Source organism: Zosterops lateralis (genome assembly GCF_965231275.1).
Source record: "Zosterops lateralis genome assembly, chromosome: 16".
In the NCBI taxonomy this organism is placed as follows: Eukaryota; Metazoa; Chordata; class Aves; order Passeriformes; family Zosteropidae; genus Zosterops; species Zosterops lateralis.
This window is the reverse complement of record NC_139776.1, coordinates 470,465-491,204: the sequence shown is the minus strand read 5'-3', so window position 1 is coordinate 491,204 and position 20,740 is coordinate 470,465. Positions and strand designations below refer to the sequence as shown.

Here is a 20,740-nt window from a genome sequence, read left to right as displayed (position 1 = left end):
GGCCTGCGCGCTGCCAATCGGCGGCGGGCGAGCCCCCAGCGGCACCGCCCCCCGCCGCGCCCCTGGCCAATGGACGGGCGGCTCTCCCGGGAGCGCCGCCTTGTCCGTGGCGACTACGAGTTCCGGTGTGCTCCGCGCGAGCCTCAGACCGGGAAACTACAGCTCCCGGCGTGCCCTGCGAGGGACCGGGGCCGGGCGGTGCCGCTGCGGCCGCCGTCGCTTCCGACCCCGCCCACCCCGGCCCCGCCCCTCCCGGAGCCCTGACGGCCTTTCCCGCTCCCAAACCGCCGTACTAAACACAAAATACGCGTTTTCTCCTCGCCTCTGTGCCCTCCGGGAAAACAAACGGGAGACGAGCGGGCGCAGCCGTTGCCGGGCCGGGAGGAACGCGGGTGTCGCCAACGCGTTTGACAGAGAGAAATGTCACACCTCAAAACGCGGCTGGGAAGGAAAAGGGGTTCCGGCTCTACAAAGACCCACAGGCGGCCCCGGTAATCCCCGACCTGCAGGAGCCTTTGGACAGACACGGCCCAGCACAGGCCGGCAGCGCTGGAGTGCACAGCTGCACACAGCTGGAGGAACGGGCACAGCTGGCAGGAGCACACCCACAGCTGGCAGGGACACACTCACAGCTGGCAGGAACAGCCTCACAGCTGGCAGGAACGGGCACCCACAGCTGGCAGGAACGGGCACAGCTGCACACAGCTGGCAGGAACACCCCCACAGCTGGCAGGAACACACTCACAGCTGGCAGGAACGGGCACAGCTGGCAGGAATGGGCACAGCTGGCAGAAACACACTCACAGCTGGCAGGAGCACACCCACAGCTGGCAGGAACGGGCACAGGTGGCAGCAGGGCCCTCACAGCCGCCCCGCACACAGGAACTCGGGCTGTGCTCAAAGCCCAGCTCCCCCTGAGCACACACTGCAGCCCCAGCAGGAGCTCACCCCAGGAACTCCAGGCCACCAAACCTCATCAGCTCGTTTTTTATGAGGAGACAGGGAGAACAGTGAGTTAGAGCTGACTCCCAGATCATGCTCCAGTTCCCACAGAGCAGGAAAACCCCCCCTGAGCTGATCCTGCCCCAGTGCAGGTTCTGACAGGACCTGCCCAGGAGGGAGGTGCCTCTTGGTGTGTGCCAGGAGTGACAACAGCTCAGCTCTGCTCTGCTCCTCTCCCAGAGTTTTACATTTGCTCTGCATGATCCTACAATGAACCTCAACTGTTACACAAAGAAAAACCCTCACAGCCCCACTATTCCATATTCTATCCTAAGTGTAAAACATTGTTTTTTAAAATAACTATATTCTTCTCAAACAGTAAATGCACAGTGACAGGCATTTTAAACAAGTACTTCTTATTTATTCACAATTTAGATAAAGTTTAAGGAAAGACAAAAGAAATACAAAGGACAACATTAAAATGAAAAGGAATTTTAGTGACTGAAGTGAGTTTCTACAGCCGGTGCTCTCCACACGTTCCCAAGTCTGATCCAAACACTGCAGGTGCAGATTTCAAATCGATCCATAACAAACTGCTATGACTATTCCCTTGGAAATTAAACTGGGAATGGAAGTTAGCCACCTTTATCTATGAGCACACAAACCACCAAACCCCTCGGGTTCAGCTCAAAGCCACGCTTATCTTGTACACGATGGAATCTGCAATACAATTTCAAGCAGCTTTTTCACTTTGTCTGAGCTCTGCTATAAAAAAGTCAGTGTCAGCCTTCTGCCATAACAAACCAGGCTCTGATGTGGTGGAGTGTGTGGAGCTCAGAGCAGGCTGACACTGGCAGCCTGGAGGTATCCCTGGAGATACTGCAGAGCCTCTGCGTTCAGGCTGGTGCTCAGCATGGACAGGACCTGCGGGCACAGACGGGCACAGGGGTCAGGGGAGACACAGGAGCCCCTCCTGCCATCACAAAGCCACACACAGAGCAGAGTTATCCCCAGGGAAGGCAGCTGATCTCTCTCTCAGGAAATCTTTACTTACCAAAGCTGTGGGCTGAAAGAGTTCACTGTACACTCACCTTGTCCAGTTCTGTGTGAGCTGCCTGAATTCCCCAAGTACATGCAACCAACTGAACTCTATATTACTTATAGACCTTCAAGTGTCTAAATATTCCTTTTAAAAATGTCATATTTAAGCTTACTGCACAATTAAGTGCTGTGAAAATAAGGCCCTTCTAAGGCTCCTAAGGAAAAACCTTACAAAAGCTCTATTCCAATAAAGAACAACACACACCATGATCCTGCATTCTATTTATGACCTACTTCATTCTGCTGATGATCAAACCTCAGCCAAGGGACCCATCCCCACAAAGGCATTTCCCTCTGCAGGACGCAGCCTCAGCAGGGAGTGCTCAGGTCACCTACCCTGCCTGGGCAGGCCGTGGACAGTTTGTGCAGAGACTGTGCCAGGTGGATCCTGGGATTGTTCACCATTTGCCCCACGGGATCGTGTTCCTTCTTCCCAGCAAAGGCCAGCTGGGAGAACGCAGTCTGGTAGCCCGGGGTGTCCTCGATGTCAATGAAGTGCTCCTCATCAGGGATCGTGTCGTCCTCAGGCAGCTCAAAGAGCCCAATCAGGGCCTGCAGCAAGGGAATCCTGGCAGCAAACAGGGGAGGGAAAAAATGGAGTGCTTGAAATATGTGAGGACAGGGTGTGCTGTACAAGGATGCTCAAATTATTTGGAACCCCTGATAATTTAGCCTTTGCAGGTACTTGCTTGGCTACTGAAATTGTAAGTCCCCAAGGTATGCTGGGCCAGAAGAATTGTGGGTCTGAATATTTTAAAATATTTTAATATTTTATATTACCCATAATCTGGGTACTCCTACCAACAGCATGAGCAATGAATGCATTATCAGGTGAAATTGTCATGAAACACACCTAAAAAGTGTGTAATGATTTTCCAGAGCACAGCTTTGCTCTAGGTACATTTTAAAAAAAGGTTCTAGTTTGGGGATCTAGTCTGGGATCCAGTGATTGTCATCAAATTCAAACCACCTGGGATGCCAGACTGCTGGACTGCTTGACAATCAAACCTCCCTGGTAGCTTTCCCCAAAATTCCACTCTCAAGCTGAGATATTACAGTTTCTGTCAGGTTATGAATATGCTCAGGTCTCCTAACCAGATCTAAGTCAAAACTGGGCCTATTTCAGACAGAATACAAGCTGGAGGAGAGCAGTGTATTGCCCTAAATGCAGTTCCAGCTACCCAAATCTGTGCTGTCTCCACCAAAAACATCTCAAACCAGATCTGCCATCCTCTGTGAAAATACAGTTTCATTTGTGGAGAAGCAGAAGCAGTATGAGAGGCCTAAACCAGCTTTGTGAGGCTGAGGAGATCACACAGGAGTTTCCTTCAATGATGTGTTTGGGTCTGAGCTCACATTTCACTAACCCACAGCCTCACCTGCAGGAGTGTGGTACCTACCACAGCTTGGTGTACTCAGTGTCCATCATGGGAGGACATTCTGTTAATATTTTTGTAATGCCAACAGCACAGATTTTCTTTTCAACTTGTCCAGACACTTTCTGGATTTCAGGAATTATAATTTTCTCCAACACCATTCCAAACATCCTGTGGTGGCATTGAGAGAAAAAGTGTTAGAAAGCTTTTTCAGCCTTGTGGTGACAAAAGAGAGGCAGAAACAATACAAATCACTAGGAAACAGAGACAACCAGATCATTTGTTAAGATGCTGCCCTGTTCCAATAGACATTTGCACATACAAACTTTTCACAAAGGATAACAACTAAAAACATCAATCTTTCCTTTTTATAATCTTCTCACTATCAGTGAGGAACTGTGGTCAGAAGTTCACAAAAATAAGACTTTCTAGACAAATCAATGAACCACATTAGGAGAAACATTTGGTGAGTCAAATTAGTGATAAATGCAGTCTGACAGTCTTGCTAAACACACAACTCTGTCTTACTTCAAAAGATAAAAATAACACAGCAATAACCCAGACAAACAAAACATACTCACTTTGGCTGTATGCTGTCAAATATTTCTTGCAGAGCTAAAGCCCCATATCTTACACAATACAAGTTAATGAAGACAAGGAAACCTGGAACAAGAAAAAAGTCCAAGTAAGACTCAACATGAGAACAAAAGAATAGCTTTAGAGTCAGCAGCAAAATACATTCCAGCAAGTTTTTCACGGGGATAGAAATGGCAGTCTTTATACATGTTCAGTTTAAGTGAAATACATGAACTTGCTGCCTTGGAATTTGCCTAAAAACTCATCTTTTCACATACCACAACACAAAAACAAGGTGGTACAACAAGACAAGAGTCATTCCTTTCCCCTTATAGCAGTAATTAAAAGGCATTAGAAAAGCCATTTGCATTTTTTTTTTCAGATCAAGAACCAAAAACTCTTCCAAAAACTCTACTTTTAGCAGAAACCTTCACACAATGCAGACTAAGGTATGAGCCCCTTTGCACAGGTGCAGTGTATTAAAACACCAACTTTCTTTGTGGAAGACCATTATAAGCAGCTCTATAATTCTTGTTCCTATCAGGTGCCATTAACCAGATTTTACAGGGTTGAGTAATGGACACTCCACAATCTGTGCAGTGATTGTCACCACTATCCCTCCATCCAGGGGGCACAACAGGACACTTGTTCTGTGCAGCTGCACCTCTGAACTGCCACCAGAGCTTTCCACAGAGCAAGGAACTTACTTTTGATAAATTTTGTTGTTTTGGAATTTTGAAGTCTTTGGAATAGCAGAATGAAGATCTGTTTCCTGTACTGGTCAACTGATTCACTGGAAATTTAAAAGGATAGTTATTCAATTCACACCAGGATTTTACTGATGCCACTTCACAGAAAACACGTATAGAATTGTTCAAATCTATTTGACTGAAAAATGTGATGTTTTCAGTTGTTAAAAAATTAACATTTGGCATGTTTATACACTTCATAATTAAAAGAATTACAGAAGTCAGCTTTAACTGTAATTTCAGCTCATACTCACGGAGGCATGTGCTCGATGATACTGTTGAGAAGGTAGAACCCTTGATGATCATTAGCTTTAGAGGCAATCAACTTCTGGAACACACCTAACAATCCAGGCTGCAAGAAAAGCAGATATAAAACCCTAGACAACAATTCTTCATCTGTGACTCACCAGAAAACTGACCATGACAATTTAAGGCATAAAGCCAAGGCAAAAACCTTCATAACCTAAGCCAGGATTCCATTTTTTGTGGTTCAGGTCAAGGAAGACACATTTTAGCTTCTCACTCACTCTTCTCAAGACTGCTTTGACGAAAACCTGAGAGTTCTCATTATCCATGTGTTTAACATGAGGCAAACAGGACAGGAAAACTGTGGAGACTTATCTGCTTGCAAGAACTAAGAGCAGGAATTTTTCATCTCAGTTGGCAAAAGCGTGAAGAGCCTCGAATCCACCTTATCCACGTAATGGAAAAGCAGCCAAAAAGCTGCATTCAGAGCATTAGTTTGTATGTGAGCACCCAACCCTGCCCAAGTGCAGCTGTTTGCTGTAGCTGTCCCAGTCCCAACCCTGCACAGGTGTTTGCTGTAGCTGTCCCAGTCCCATCCCTGCACAGGTGTTTGCTGTAGCTGTCCCAGTCTGCCAGCCCAGACCCCCAATCTAGGGGTGCCCCAACTCACGATCTTGTCGGCGGCGGCGCTGGCGATGGTGCTGGCGCCGCGCTCCAGGTAAGCCTGCAGCAGCCTCACCAGAGGGGGGATGTTCCCTGTCCTTTCCCACAGGACTGGCTGCAGCAGGTGGGGAAACAGGGCCATGTAGGATGTTGGGATTTCATTTTTATGCATTTCTAGAAGTAGGGACATCACTTGGAACACGTAGGGAATGAACTCTGGAAGAGAAATTATGACATTTACAGAGTCAGACAACATGGGCACTGTCAGTTCCCAGAAATCACATATCTGTGGATTGAACCACAATTTCATTATATTATCACAAAGGTTTCAATAAATAAATCTCTGAAGAAACATATCTTCCCAAATGTAATTATTCCAAAAATTAGCAAGCATTGCATATATACATTTCTATTTCCTCCACCCGTTAATGGTTCAGAACATAAAAAATAGAAACAAGGCAATAGGATTAGGAATAATATTAAGAGGCTTTGGAATAGTGATTACTAGATATTTTAAAAATGCCATTTAAGATAACTGAATGGTACTGATGTACCCTATGGAACAATCTAAACCCTTTCACACTGTGAAAATGTTGTTTCTCCCCTTGAATTTCCCGTGCTACAAAAAGCTGCCACAAGGTAAATCCCAGCAGGCAGCCCCAGGGAGAGCACAGGCTCTGCTGTCCCCACCTTGCACATCGTTCTGCAGGATCTCTGTGAACACCATGAACAAAGCCTCCTCAAAGCTGCCCACGGCCTCGGGGTTGGCCTTGCACGTTATCCGGATGGACAGGCAGATGGACTCAAACATGTAATGGTTAAAGTGGGGTTTGCTGGGATTCTGCAAACAAGTTACAAACAGAGAAATCAACCCAAACTTGCAGATAAGTCACTTAATCTGTTAAATGTATTTTTAACTGAAGACTGAAGTGGCATTTTGGACTAGGGAAACTTGTAAATTATGTATTAACATGTTCACAAAATTAATTCCACAGATAAAAGTAAACATAAAGATCTCTAAAGCATAAAGGGGAGGGGTTTTTTGTAGCAAGTGTTTTTCAGAAGCTCTATACAAACTAACAAACAGTTAAAATATCACAGAACAAAAACTAGAAGAAAATTATTTTTCCATCTTTGAAGTGTCCAGTCAATTCTCTACTGAACACTCCTTATAAGCTGCAGGTGAGTTTAAACTGTACAGAGAAGTAGTTTCCTGGTCAGTTGATGAAGGTACTCTGAATCATTCCCTGTTGTCAATGGCTAAGAATTTGGCAAGTCTAAATAAAAAACTAAGATAAATTTACTCACCAAGAACAGAAGGATAATTTATTTAATTCAATCCCACATATTCAATATTTATTCCAAAATATTATTATTAGCTTTAGAAGTTTCACGGGCAAAGAATACAGGAGTTGTGATAAAACCAGATTATTGTACTGGTGCCTTTGCACAAGCAAACATTATACTACAATAAACTATCATCACAGCAAGAGTTCATAGGCTGCTTCTAAATTCCAGCTGAGAGCAGGGAGAATGATCTGAGAGTATGTTCTAAAAGGAAGGCAGCACCTCATTAGAATGGTGTTTCAAATTGGTTGTGTCAGAAAACATTGAACTATTGAGACTATTCTAAGAGAACACCACCAACAAGGCACACCTAAGTCCTCTGCAGGACTGCTCTCAAAGGTAAAAGGTGATCCTTTTCTCTGTTTCTTTACCTTGCTGACAGCCAGCAGTTTCTGTGTGAGCTGTGTGATGACAGAAGGGATGTATGGAATTATGGACTCCTGTAGCAGAGAAAAACTCCTCATGATGGCTGCAAATAAATGGAAAATTTCAGCTTCTGAAGACAAAATACACTTCTGCCACTCAACATATGCCCAAATCCTTTACCTTTTAAGGATCAAAATAGGATCCCAAGAAATTAGGTACAGAATGAAAGAGCACCTGCTGCAAGAACATTCAGCCTATAATCATGACAAAGCATAAAACAAAGCTTTCCCCTTCTACAGATGAGCACAGGAGATTAAACAACTTTACAAAAGCCATCCCCTGTCCTGGGCAAGCCTCAGATCTCAGCCATGATCAGATCCCTCCTCTCACCAGCCACGAGCACATCTCCTCCCCAGGGCCAGGCTGCTCAGATCTGCCCCTGACACTGTCCTGACTGCAGGACTGCCATGTGAGAAATCATCTCCCACAGTACCATCATGTTCAGTGTTTTCTCTTTGGTACCATAAGTTTAGTCAAAGATGACTTGATACAACCTGACAAGTAACTGCAGCAACACATTTGCATAAAATAGGTTTTGTAAATAGAAATATCAGGAACCCGTAACTGTAAGTCTTTACCTCAGGTTAACCAAGTTATTCTTACATTGCAGGACTCATTAGGCATTTACCTTTCATAATGTATTCGTTTTCAGATGAGCCAGGAAGTGTCAGAGCTTTGAAAAGGTTTGTTAACAGCACTTCCACATAGGGGGCCATTTCTGCAGCTGTAATGCTGTTAAGTGAAACACAGCTCTTTAATGATGCAGCAGTCACAAACGTCAAGCCTTATACAATACCATAATACATGACACAAAGGATCCCCTACAGGTATTTCTCACCCTTAATACACAAACTCTATGTAGCAATGGATTTATTTCTGCTTGAACACTTACAGGGTAGCATTATTTGTCCCCCTCATGGTAAACAGTCTTTCCAGAGCATGGGCTGCATAGGTATGGACCACAATACTCTCTGCTTGGAGATGATTGATTAGGAGAGGAATAGACACCAGCAGTTGCTCTTTTGGTACCTACAAGAGTATAGCAACAAATCAGAAGTACATTCAAAAATACAGATGGTTCAGCCCTAGAGCACAAGGAAGCTCATCAGGGACAGGAAGGGCTTGGCACAGGGAGGGATCTGGGGAGGCTCCTCAAGAAAGGAATAAAGGTAACATATTTTCTCACCCCACCTCACAATCAGAAAAGGTAAAAGACAAAACTGCTGTACTGTAACAATGACTGCAATGATACAAGCAATCAAGGGTATTTGGACTGACACTGACTTGGAAACATCTGAGTGTGTCACAGAATTAAGCAGCTAAGATATTCAGTGTTCCCACAGCATATGGACAGACAGCATATAGACTACATGTTAATTGGATATTTATAACAATATCATTTACTTTCTTAACTGAAAATTCAGCATCAAGTGTTGTATATGAGTATCAAACACCTGTTGAGTTAGCATATGGCCAAGTGCCATAAATTAGGCTTGGCAAGTATAAAGTAACAACCTACAATATGTTTTCTCATAAGAGTAAAAGAAAAACTTACTTGGTTTCTAAAAATCATGATATACTTGATACCATCTGCTTTTAGCACAGGGAATTCATTCACTGAAATAGAAAAATATGCAAACTTCGTTGATACTTCTCATACAAATGTGATTACTGAACATGTACTATATATACAGGTGACACTTGACACTAAGTAATAATTTTCCCCAGTAGAAGATAATACAGACAATGTTTTTCTACATTTCTTAGTTCCTGCACTTTGGTATGGGCCCTGTTAGAATATCAGTTTTAGGTACAAATCACATCCCAGTACCATTAAAAGTACAGTCCAGCTCAGGTGACATTTCAGATTCTGGTTTCAATTTTAGCAGCCTTCAGCTACACATTTCGAGACAACCCATTATGCTTCAGATACAGTGAGATAATTGTTGAAGTACAAAATAAACATTGTGGTTTAAATCTAGACATCCACAACCTCATCAAAAAGGGCTGTACAGGTCACAACCTGGCCACAACCTGTCAGGGTTTTGTAAAGCATAGAAGTTTACCATAAGGTCTCAAATACAGAAATTAAATTACTTTGATTCAACAAGTTTAAGGATGTAGCTGAGAGCAACCACGTGTATCCATGCCCTGATCCTGCAGAGAGCAGGTGCTTTAACAGCTCCTGCACTGCTGGCCAAACAGAAATGAATCACTCTGTGCCAGGTGAGAGCAGCCTGTCTCAGAGATTGTGCTGATAAAGGAGTGCTTGAGACCTCACAAACAATGGTTGCTGTCAAGGTTATGATATATCACAAAAACATCATATTAAAATTAACATTAACTTACCAGTAGCAGACTTTAAGTCGGGTTGAATGTGATTCACAAAGAATTCTGTCAGATTAACGAGTTCATTGGCCTGTGTTATTCCATGCTGGAAGAAGCAAAAAACAACTCTTGTTTCTATATGCTGACATACAAACTGCTGGTTTTCTTACTTATTTTACAAAATTACTATTAGTTCTCTCTTACAGAAAATGCAACCTCTTTTTAAACCAGGATTTTTAGATGGAGATTTTTCAATGAAGTGTTCTAAATTAGTCCATATTTGCCATTAAATAGCACAGAAAACACACAAATTTTGCACTTTCCCAAATGCCACCAGGCTGGTTCCTGTTACACATCACCAACAACTGCTGGGCAGCAGGACACACCTGCTTCAGGAAAAGACTGAGAACCTTCAGCAAAATTACCTTCTGTGTTTGAGCTTTGGATGCCAAAGAGGTTACAAGGTAAATAGCTGCATCTTTGTGCTTCCAGTTAACAGATGGATTCTTTGCATATTCTTGCAGCATAGAATTGACATATCCAGAAAAAATCCCTGTCACGGGTCCTTCAAAAAATTTACACAAGCCTCTGACCAGATCACAAGCTGCTCTGCGCCTGGTGTCAATATCTGCATGAGAACCAAAGATTCTTAGAATATAAGAAAGCAGCCAGCTTTTCATATTAATAAACACAAACATAAAACAGTAACAGCTTCTCAAGTCCCAGCCACACCCCATGTTAATTATTGCAACCCTCCTCACTGCTGTGTGAGAACAGCTGTAATTTTATTTCCTGTCACAGCTGGGCTGCCTGTACAGCCAGGAGAAGGGCCAGCTGCCCTGGGCAGGGGCAGCAGCACAGGGGGCTGGCACTGGCTTTAGGCACCAAATGTAGAGGCTCTGGCTGGGGGGAGCTCATTGTCCCCCCAGTGGCCCATTTGGTGCTTGGTACCAATGACTGAAGCTGCTGAGGATTCCCAGGTTTGGCTGAAGGGCACTGTCCCTGTGTCAGGGCTTCCTCTTCCTCCTGCTTGGCCTTCCCAGCTTGGGGCAGGCCAGGAGCTGGGAGGGACAACCTGGGCACCTCACCCAAAGGGACCAGCAGGACCTGCCACGCTGTATGACATGCTCAGAAATAAAAACTGGGGGAAGGGGGTCTGGGGGAAGTAGCCATGGGTCAGGGTCAGGCTGGGCAGAAGTCTGCCTGTGGGCAGGGCTGAGTCAGAAACTTCTCTCCCTTTTCCTCACTCTTCTTTCATTTAAACTCTTTATCCATGAGTCTTCTCACTTTCACCCCTCCCCTCTCTCCCCCACTGGACTGCAGCAGGCTGGAGCACAAACCAGCTGCTGGCCCACCACACCTGACAGGACATTTTTGTAAAAAACTTCACAAATACCTAAAATGCAGCCAATCCTGGATAAGAATGATGTTTTCTTGAAAAAAGCTCAAAAATGTTTCCTCCAATTTTGTCCTCCACTGCAAGCATACAGCCATTTCTTCGATCTATTACGAAATGCCATCACTGCAGAAGTGTCAGTGCCCTGCTGTGGCCAGGGTGTCACACAGAGGCAGGGCTGGCTCTCTCAGCCTCCCCCAGCAGCTCTAACACAGGCCACGTCCCACCTGGCTGCTGGCCAGCTGGCCTGAGCACAGCCCCTGTGCAACCCCAGGCACAATTTCAGTTTAAACATCAGGAGTCTCTCCCTGTTATTTAAAACTCCACACACAGGAACTAAATACACAACTGGCTACTGCTCAGGATTGACTTACAGGCTGTGTTTGCTGAAATGAGAATGTGGGCAGTGCAGAAGACATACCAATCCAATTAAGGCAAAAGCCCAATAAAAACATGGCTCAAACCAGCAGGACACTGTGACGAGCATGTCGTGACAGCAGCCTTGGTCACAGACTGGATAAAATCCAGCTGGGAGTGGGGTGTGGAAACCTTCTCAATTTCAAAATGAACTTATAAAAGCTTCAGTAAATTGCTTCAGCTCTTTAGAGGTATATTTAAAGACCAAGTATTCTTAGTATAAATCTGTGGATTACCAGATCCTTCCAAATCTCTTCTTATATACTCTTCAGAATTATCTTCAAATGCTTCTTCATCAGCCGCTGAAAATATAAAATACATGAAGTTGAAGTACTGGAGTCTCTGGTTTTTATGGTAAAAGGGTGTATCATTACCAACTGGCTATTTTTTCCCAAGGACCTTTCTATAACATTAATATTAATGAACAAGAATTTACAGACTAATCTTGTTTAGCTCCTGTCCCACAAATTAGTCTTTCATACCATACATGGGCTGATGTATTGATTCAAAGAAAAACCTCTAACACATATTCAACACCAGGTGTGTTTGAAGAGGCTTTCAGAGTCATAGACTTAAGAGAGAGAAGCTTCACTGCAATATATTGTCACTGCATTTTAAATACAGGCTCAATATGAGCCACCAAAACCTGGAGAACTAAACACTACAATTTGCTAGGCCTGACATTCCTGCCTATTTAGGCTCCTTGAATTATTCAGATACTCACTTTAATTGTAGAAACTTATTGGTGGCACATGACCTAGACTTCCTCCACTGGGATTTCAACATGAAAAGTTAGGTATATTCATACAATTCTACAAAGCCCACAGGACAGCAATCTGCTGCAGAAACTTGGGTTTGAATCTAGCACTAAGGTACACAAGAGGGAATCCTCAATTCTTAGCCCTGCAAAGCAACACGTCACGATAATTAGTTACATTTTTGGTGTGTTTCTCAAAATTTACGTCTCAAAAAGTTACCTCTGAATTCCATATTGGGAACAATAACTTTTTCACAGATGCTTGTCAATGTATTCTGGTCTTCAAACAGATGCTTGTAATGTGGTCTCTCACACACCGAGGCCAGAAACTGGATTGCGTTACTGACCAGCTACAGCACCACAAACAGAACACACAACATTAGCACGACTGATCCATTTCTGATTTATTATTAAACTTGACAAGATCAGATTTTAGCAACTCACCAAGTCATACTTCACTTCCTGGCCTGTGGTGACCAACAGATTCCAGATTGCTGTAACAAAACGTGGCAGGTAGGGCTGGAATTCTTCGTCGTATTTTTGAGCGTATAAAGCAGCATTATCACAGATTTGTGATTTCAAGAGCTCCAGCAATCCGGCTTCCTCTTCATCCTCACATAAAACAAAACTAAGAATTTAAACATCCAAACTTCACTCCTTAAACATTAGAAGTATTAATGCATTTTAGTGAAATATTTACATCACTGTTTTACTATGTCCTAAACAGGTGAAAGAAATCCCTCTCATGTCCCTGGAGCTCCTGTACTTTGCTGATCTGTACCCAAACTGCTCTTCAAGTTAGATACCACACCTACATTTCAAATCAAGGTACTGTGCACTTGGAAACAGACACAATTGTTCACACAAAATTAATTTACAAACGTAATATGAAAAAGGCAACAGGAGGTATTGAAAACATGCTTAGAAGCCACTACATCATGATTTTTTAACTGGAGTAGTTGTAGAAGCTCCCTCCCCTTCCCCAGATGGACACAGATGTTTGTGGAACCACAATGTGAACTGGGAAACTGAGCTGGAATTAAAAACAACAACCAAACAGCACCCCAGTTCTGTCTGCCCCTCTCCCCTCCACCTTTCAGCTTCACTGCCTGTCCCAGTCCAGCTGCACCAGTGCCTGTGCTGGGAGCAGCCCACAGACACAAGACACAAGAGCAGCAAAGCTTCTTTGAGCTGCAGGGTAACTACAGCTCAACATACACTTAATATGTGAAATTTATAGTTGTTTTGGCTCCATCAAGTGGCAAACTACTGTGCTGTATCTAGAAGACATCAGCACTTCAAATGCAGAAAACTTGCACAAAAATAACTGGAGTTTTGCTGCCCTGGTATCAGCTTTCACCAGTGAAATTACTGATTCTCTAACTAGACCAGGACAGCAAATTCTGGAGTACTTAAGAGATGTCCTGCCCTCTATGTTCAATTGTTTCAAGTCCTTTAAGATACCCTGTTTTTTAGAACTGATGCAGCAATCCTGAGCCCTGTGATGCCAATGGCCAGGTTACTTCAGCAGCTGTTCTTGAATCAGCTCAGTGATGAGTGTGGGTAATCTGATTTCTGTGCACAGCTGGATATACCTCTAACTGTCATAAAACTTGAAGAACTGAACCTCAAATTCCTTAGACAGCAGAGCAACTTCTCCTAACTCCATTTACTGACAGTCATTCTACTCCTTTGTTTGCCCCACAAAAAAACACTGCATTGCTCAGAATTAGACCCACACTGTCAGTCCACCCTCTCCCCTACAGATGCAAACCAGGTGGTTTATGCAGTACTTACATCAGTCTGCAAGAGTTTATTATCTAAAGTTAAAAGGCTATGAAAGTTTGTCATCCATGTTTCCATGTTATCTTCAAAAAACTCAGGAAGATCCTGTGAAGGAAAAGCATAAATCTACATTTTAATTTCTGACTGTACTGCTGAGATAACATACCTACACTGGAAGTCGTGCATTCACCTTATCATCTACTGAGGGACAATAACTTGTGGAAAATTATCTTCAAATTGAAACAGTGCCTCTTCCTCCTCCCAAACAAAAACTGCTTCTGGCAGAGCCCTGGAGTACAACTGGATAAACTAGTTGCTTAGACTCTAAAAGCTCACATTTTTATAATGAATGAGCCCTATCACCTCTCACTCTCAGAACAAGAGAGCACAAGCCGTTTTTAACTCCAGCTTGTTCTTTTGCCCTCTGTGGAAGAACATCCCAAGGAACCCAGGCACAATCACACTTCACAGACCCACATCCATGATGAGACAACAAATAAACTTCACCTCAGCAAGGGAACTTTTCACCATTTCCCATAGAGCACACTTAGTCGTGTCCAGAATGTAGATGTGATTCCAAACCCAGACAATCCCCAGTGCCCCAGAATTACTGTGCCAGAGTTACACATACACACACACAGGCTCTCACCTGTGAGCCCCAGCTCCTGCCAGTGCAGACACATTTATAAAGGAGAACAGAAACTCAGGCACTGGGCTGCTGCCTTTCCCAGCTCCCACTCAGAGGCCTCACACAACACCTCCCTGGGGCAAGGCCAGCTCAGACTCCCCTCAATTTGTCTACATGGGCCAAGAAAATGTCTTAAATAACCCTCTCTTACTGTGCTTTTACTCCAGCAGATGCACCAGTGGTTTTTCTCTTTGCCACAGAGCATGGCATTAAAGGCTGCCTCAAATGAATTCTACAGTAATAGATTCTTCAGAACAAAGCAAAACTATCCCAAGAACAAGGAGATTCACCTGGAAATTTAAACTGTAGAACAGCTTCGCAATTAGAATGAGGGAAGAAAAGAGAACCTTCAGGGCACTGGCATCATTTGCATGTGTGCTGCAAAGTTCAATTGTTGCCTGGAAAAAGATGCAAGATTGTTAAGTACAAAACCCACACCAACAAAAAATATTGAAACGTGCCACAGAATGTTTTTTTTTAAAAAACAGAAAATACAGTTATTTTTCATCCTCTTATCAATCTTGTTAGGTCTCACTTCATTACTTGAATCTGAAGCCCTTAAACAGTTTCAAACAACAATTCTTGAGTTTTAATTTTACAGGTATCTGCAACAAGCAATTCAGAACATTAAACTTGTTTTAGAAATTACTCGACAATAAATACCTTAAAGAGATTTGTCAAGGGTAAAGCAAAGGCATCAAGAACAAGTTTGATCTCTGTCCATAATTCATTTGACTTAAATTCATGGCGGTACCTGACAAGTGAGAGAGAAACACATGAAAAACAGAACAGTCTTCACATTCATTACCAAATTAATTCACACAGAATTTTGTCTTGTGCTGAACCTTTAAACAAATACTGTCAAGAAAACAAGAATTAAACAACACGGTTCAAAACCATGCAGGGTGTACAATTTGATAACCATAAGGTGTATGTAGAAGTCACAAGGACAGGGTTTGTAAATGCCCAAAATGAAGCCCAGCAGTGGAACATGGCACTGAACTGTGCCAGTCCACACAGAAATCCCTCAGTACCTTTTGAACAAGGAGTGGGCGGTGCGCAGGACGCCGTTGATGACGTGGAAATCCCCACTCTGGAAACGGTTCACCATCTCTGTCAGCAGGTCTGGCCACTTCTGGGGGAAGTCTTCCCTCCCAATGATACTGATGGCATCACTTAACTGCAAAGGAAACAGAACCATCACGGGGGAACAGACACAGCACTCGTGCCACATGCTGCAAACATCTCAGAGAATCTGGAGGATTCTTGTCCCAGTCAAAAATCACTGGGTTAAACATCTACTGCTTTCCACACAAATACAAAAATCTCACCTTAAGTTCACACAGTCTCACTTTCTAGAATTGCTGCTTAACTGCCTAATGTCAGAGCTTAGCTACAAGATTTTACAGAAATGATCTTTAAAAAAATTGAAGTAGGTAGAAATACTTGTAACAATATCCCCAAAGTTATCTGGATCAGGATGAGCTCAATGGTAAGAGAACTGAGCTCTGCCAATAACCACAACCTCTAGACATGCTTAGAATATTCCCAAAGTTTCATGGCTAAACCAGGAATGACACATTACCTGCTTTTGAATTTGTTCTGGGCTGCTAAGCATCAAGGGCACTATGTTGGCTTTAATGGCTATTCTGTCCGATTCACAGATTTTGTTTGGTTCATCCTCAACCTAAAATGAAAACAATAATTAAGTTATGGGTATATCAGCATTCTCTAGGCAATGAGAGATGACCAGCATTTCAGAAACCAACTGTTTATACTGATTTTTGCAACCATTACAATGCCGAAGAACCTAAGAAGCAGATCTGTTAAAGACACTGTCTTCAATGAATCTGGAACAGTAGTATCTCAAAAATGCTGAAAGAAATAATCTGCTTCTGTAAAATTTTATTATTTCCTCCTTCCCTAAGGGTAACTTTTCAGATCAGTAACTGAGCAGCAGTGAGGGTGGGTGCACACGGCAGTAAAATCCCCACATTAACCACGTCTCTCCCATCACACCAAACAGCCCCTCTGCCAACCCCACAAACTGATTTTGTGTGAGCTGTCTCAAGCCATCCCTTCCAGAGACTGAACATGACGGTGCAGATTACACAGTCAAAACCCTAACAGTGACTTAAAGAGTTACTAAATAGTTCAAAACACCCATCAGCTCCAACTCCACTCAGTGTCAAGTAGTAGAAATTTGCGAAGTGCTACTAAATAAATAAAATAATGAGAGGGCTTGTCCCAACCAGTGGCAGCAGTGACAGTCACATTATCTGTGGTGACAGCACTGAAGTTCAGAGACCCAGAAATCACCCAGCAATTAAAAGAGAAAAGCACCTCCAGAGAGACACTCAGTCTTCAGTACCTTAAACCTGATGGTACCACAATCCTTCTCCCTTTACCATCTTTCCATACACTTCAGTCAAAAGTCAGCAATTTCCAGAGTTCAGGGAATGCTCATCTACACCCCCAGTCACTGCTGGGCTCCCCAGGGCCCAATTCTGGGCCAGGACTGATCAATATCTTTACTGAGATCTGGATGGGAGGATCAAGGGTCCCTCAGTAGGTTCACAGATTACACTGACTTGGGTGGGACGTGGATCTGCTTATTGCACCTCCAAAGGATCATTACTTCTTAGCACAACTCCTCACTAGGATACCTACAATTCTCCAGTTCCTTTTAATGTAATTCTTGAATGTTACAGATGCACAGACTTTGATGACATTCTCCTGTGATTTCTCCAGCAGTGTCAGGAGCAAGAGTGGATAGTTCTGGCTGCCCTCCACAGACTCCAGGAACTTCTCCGCTGAAAGAGAACAGGCTGCAGTTGGCAAAGCTGAGCTCCTCTCTGATGGAACCCCCCATCCCTCAGGTGTCTGTCTGAAATCCCCACACTAACCCTTCCCAGAGCTGAACGTGTCTGACTAAAGCCATCACAGCTCCTCAATGTCACCAGCAGCTCCTCACCTTGGAAAAGCCATAACCCAAGAGAAGTAAACCCTGGCTTGTTGTGAACAGCACTACTGTTTAAATAACAACAATGCAAAAAAAAAAAAAAAAAAAAAAAAAAAAAAAAAAAAAAAAAAAAAAAGCAAGAATGCAGAAAAACAAAATTACAAAAATCAGATAAAAATATTTATATTTATATCCATCTTTCATTAGTTTTTCGGGGGTTTCATTTTAACAGGATACTGAGAACTTCTGTAAAGATGTTACTGTATAAATATCCACTGAAGTTTGCTACAGAGACAGAAAACCCAAAAAGAAACAGAACTTTTTTGTTCTCTATCATGAAGAATCACTTACCAGGACGCCTTATAGCAGGATCTGGATCTAGTGTTTTCTTTAGATATTCAGTTAAAGTTTGTAAATTGGCATCACTGAGCTCCATTTTGGCAGAACCTAAAACCCACAAGTAGTTTTGTTACAAGCAGAGATCAGAAAATCTACCCTAAAGCCACCCATGTGAAACCAGATCCCAGAGAAGCAACATCAGCTCTTTCTGACAATACCCACAAGGCCAGCCCCAGCCAGGGGCTCCAGGCACAGCAAACACTCCCCTTCCCAAGGAAACTGCCAGTGCCTGCTGCATGGGCCCCAGACTCAGAAAAGGCTGACAGGAACAGGAACAGCCAAAGGATGAGCTCCTGCCCTGGCAGGACAGCAGGGATTTGGTTCTGCCTTTGTTCTGCTGCCAGCCCCAGAAACTGCTCCTGCCTGAAACAGCTGAGCACTCCTGCCCTACATAATTGTAAATAAAACAATTCAAAGTGTGTTGAAGAGGCAAAGCTTCTTCAAAAAATCAAATACTCCTTATTAAAGCAAAATCTCAAAAGAATTTTTTTTTTTTTAAAAAAAGAGACAAAAGAGTGTGCAAAGCCAGACAGTTTGTCCTCCCTGTCAAATCAGTTCAGACCATGGTGGGAGCTAATTTAAATGCAGTATCTTCTACAGAATAACTCTGTGCAGTAAGTCCACGTTGCTCCACTCCAGTAATCCTGCCACACACATTCTTATCTGTACCACAGCTACATATTTACTATGTAAAGTCTCACATTTACAAGTCTCACAGCTTGCTTTGGAATGATGAAAATTACATCAATACTGTGACAGTGAGATGTGCTTTAATGGAGATGTTCCTCTGCACATCATCATCAGCCCTGCCATCCTCCCCACCACCAGCAGCACAGTTCACTCCCTACAAGGGTTATGAGGAAGCAAAGGTTTCCATTTTTCCTCTGGAGACTCTATTTAGTAAAATTAACTGACATTTACCTGTTCTGCTTTGGAGCTGTTTCATGCTGATCCCCAGTGCCATAACCACAGTTTTGTACAAGCATGCTTGCAGAGACAGTGAGCTCTAATGACACAACTTTTATGTCAGCTATGGCATCTATATCATTTAAAAAGACAGCAGCAGTATCCTCTTGAATTAAATGCATGTTAATAAGCAAATAACATCCTAACACACTTTGCAAGAAGTAAAAATCTACCTGAAGGGTCCTACCTCCCACTTATCCCTTTTCTTTTGGGGTTTATTTGTCTGTAGTCTTGTTCACCAACTCACATCCACCAACTTATTTTGACCTGTTACCTACATGTGCTTATTTCCTTCTCTTCCTCTGGCTCTTCATGTTTGTTTATCAGTACAAAAAGCACTGGTGGTACTTTAGCTGGGTGATGTGATGCTTTGTGTTGTGTTGCAGCATCTGCCTGCAGAAAAGGCCTCAGAAAACCCACAGAGCCGGCTCAGAACACCAGGGACTCCAGAACAATTACTGCAGACCGGTCCCGGGGAAGAAACCGCAAGCCGGGCAGAACACGCCGTGCCCCGGGCCGGGCAGGGCTCCCTCGGCCGGCCCTGACCAAACGCTCGGGACGCCGCTGGGATGGGAAAACCCTCCTGGCAGCGCCCCGGGGGTCCGGGGGCAGGTCCCGCCTGCCCAAGAGCGGGCCCGGCCCGGCAGAGCTGGCATCGGCCCTGCACCCATCCCCTGACGCTCCCGCCGATCCCGCCAAGGGGCAGCGCCGGCCGGGGGCCTCACCGGGGGCTCTCCGGGGCCTCACCGGGGGCTCTCCGGGGGTCTCGGGGCAGGGCCGCCCGGGCAACCCGCGACTCCCCGCCGGGGACCGGCCCCGCGCCCTCCCCCGGCGCGCCAGGCCGTTCACCCGCGGAAGGGTCGGGTCGGGGGCCGGCCCACGCCTCCCGCAGCGGGCCCTGCAGAGCGGGGCAGGGCCGGGCCGGGCCGGGCCGTGAGGGGGCGGCGGGGCCGGGCCGGGCCGGGAGAGATCCCGAGCGGCCCCACAACCCTCAGACTAACTCGGTCTCCCCCCCCCGGCTCGACAGCCCGGACTGGCAGCGGCCGCGGCCAATGAGGGGCACGGGCTGTGCAGGCCCGGCGGCCCCGGACCAATGGCGGGCGGCGGGAGGCGGGCGGAAGGGCCCAGCATGGTGCGCTGCGCCTGTGGCCGCGCCGCGGGCCCAGCGCCCGGCGCAGCGCGGAGTTGGCGCGCGGGCAGTCCCGGGCCCGCCTGTTCACGGGGCCGCCCCGGCCTCATCGCCGAGCGGGGCGGCGCGTCCCGGCCTCACCTGGCGGCTCCCCCCCGGCGGCAGCGGCGGCGGCGGCGGCTCCGAGCGCTCCGGCTGCGCTTCACATTCAAACCGCCGGGCGAGGGCGCGGCGGCGGCTCCGTGACCGCATCGCGCGGGGTGGGGACACCGCGCTCCGGCACGGCCAATCAGCGGTCGCGTCGGCCCCGGGCGCGCCGCCGGCAGCCAATCCGCGCCGCGTTCGATGAGCGGCGGCCAATGGCCGGGCCCTTCCCACAGGGCCCCGCGGCGCCTCAGGAGCGCGGCGGCCTCGGCCCGCCCCGGAACCGACGGGAGTGGCGGGGCCTGGAACCGGTGGGACAAACCGGGCCCGGCCGGAGCCCGGG

At 45.4% G+C, this 20,740-nt stretch overlaps 1 protein-coding gene across 1 annotated transcript; it reads right to left on the bottom strand.

Annotated features, from left to right (window-relative positions):
- Positions 1-1,354: 1,354 nt before the first annotated feature.
- CSE1L (chromosome segregation 1 like) lies at positions 1,355-20,490 on the bottom strand. Its single transcript, XM_083873399.1, has 25 exons — positions 20,395-20,490; positions 18,111-18,206; positions 17,468-17,610; positions 16,383-16,484; positions 15,832-15,977; positions 15,461-15,551; positions 15,088-15,195; positions 14,122-14,214; positions 12,769-12,936; positions 12,545-12,674; positions 11,804-11,869; positions 10,180-10,382; positions 9,776-9,860; positions 8,982-9,043; positions 8,319-8,455; positions 8,055-8,158; positions 7,372-7,469; positions 6,344-6,494; positions 5,661-5,869; positions 4,999-5,096; positions 4,703-4,788; positions 4,001-4,082; positions 3,444-3,590; positions 2,380-2,611; positions 1,355-1,866 (listed from the first exon to the last, which is right to left on the bottom strand). Exons 2-25 carry the CDS (start codon positions 18,193-18,195, stop codon positions 1,777-1,779), a joined length of 2,916 nt encoding a protein of 971 aa, XP_083729525.1. The 5' UTR covers positions 18,196-18,206; positions 20,395-20,490; the 3' UTR covers positions 1,355-1,776.
- Positions 20,491-20,740: the final 250 nt, after the last annotated feature.

Coding starts and splice junctions, on each gene's coding strand:
- CSE1L (XM_083873399.1), bottom strand. CDS start 18,195: ATGGAGCTCAGTGATGCCAATTTACAAACTTTAACTGAATATCTAAAG. Junction 15,196..15,460: donor CCTTGACAAATCTCTTTAAG/GTATTTATTGTC, acceptor ATCTTTTTCCAG/GCAACAATTGAACTTTGCAG. Junction 2,612..3,443: donor ACTGAGTACACCAAGCTGTG/GTAGGTACCACA, acceptor GTTTGCTGCCAG/GATTCCCTTGCTGCAGGCCC.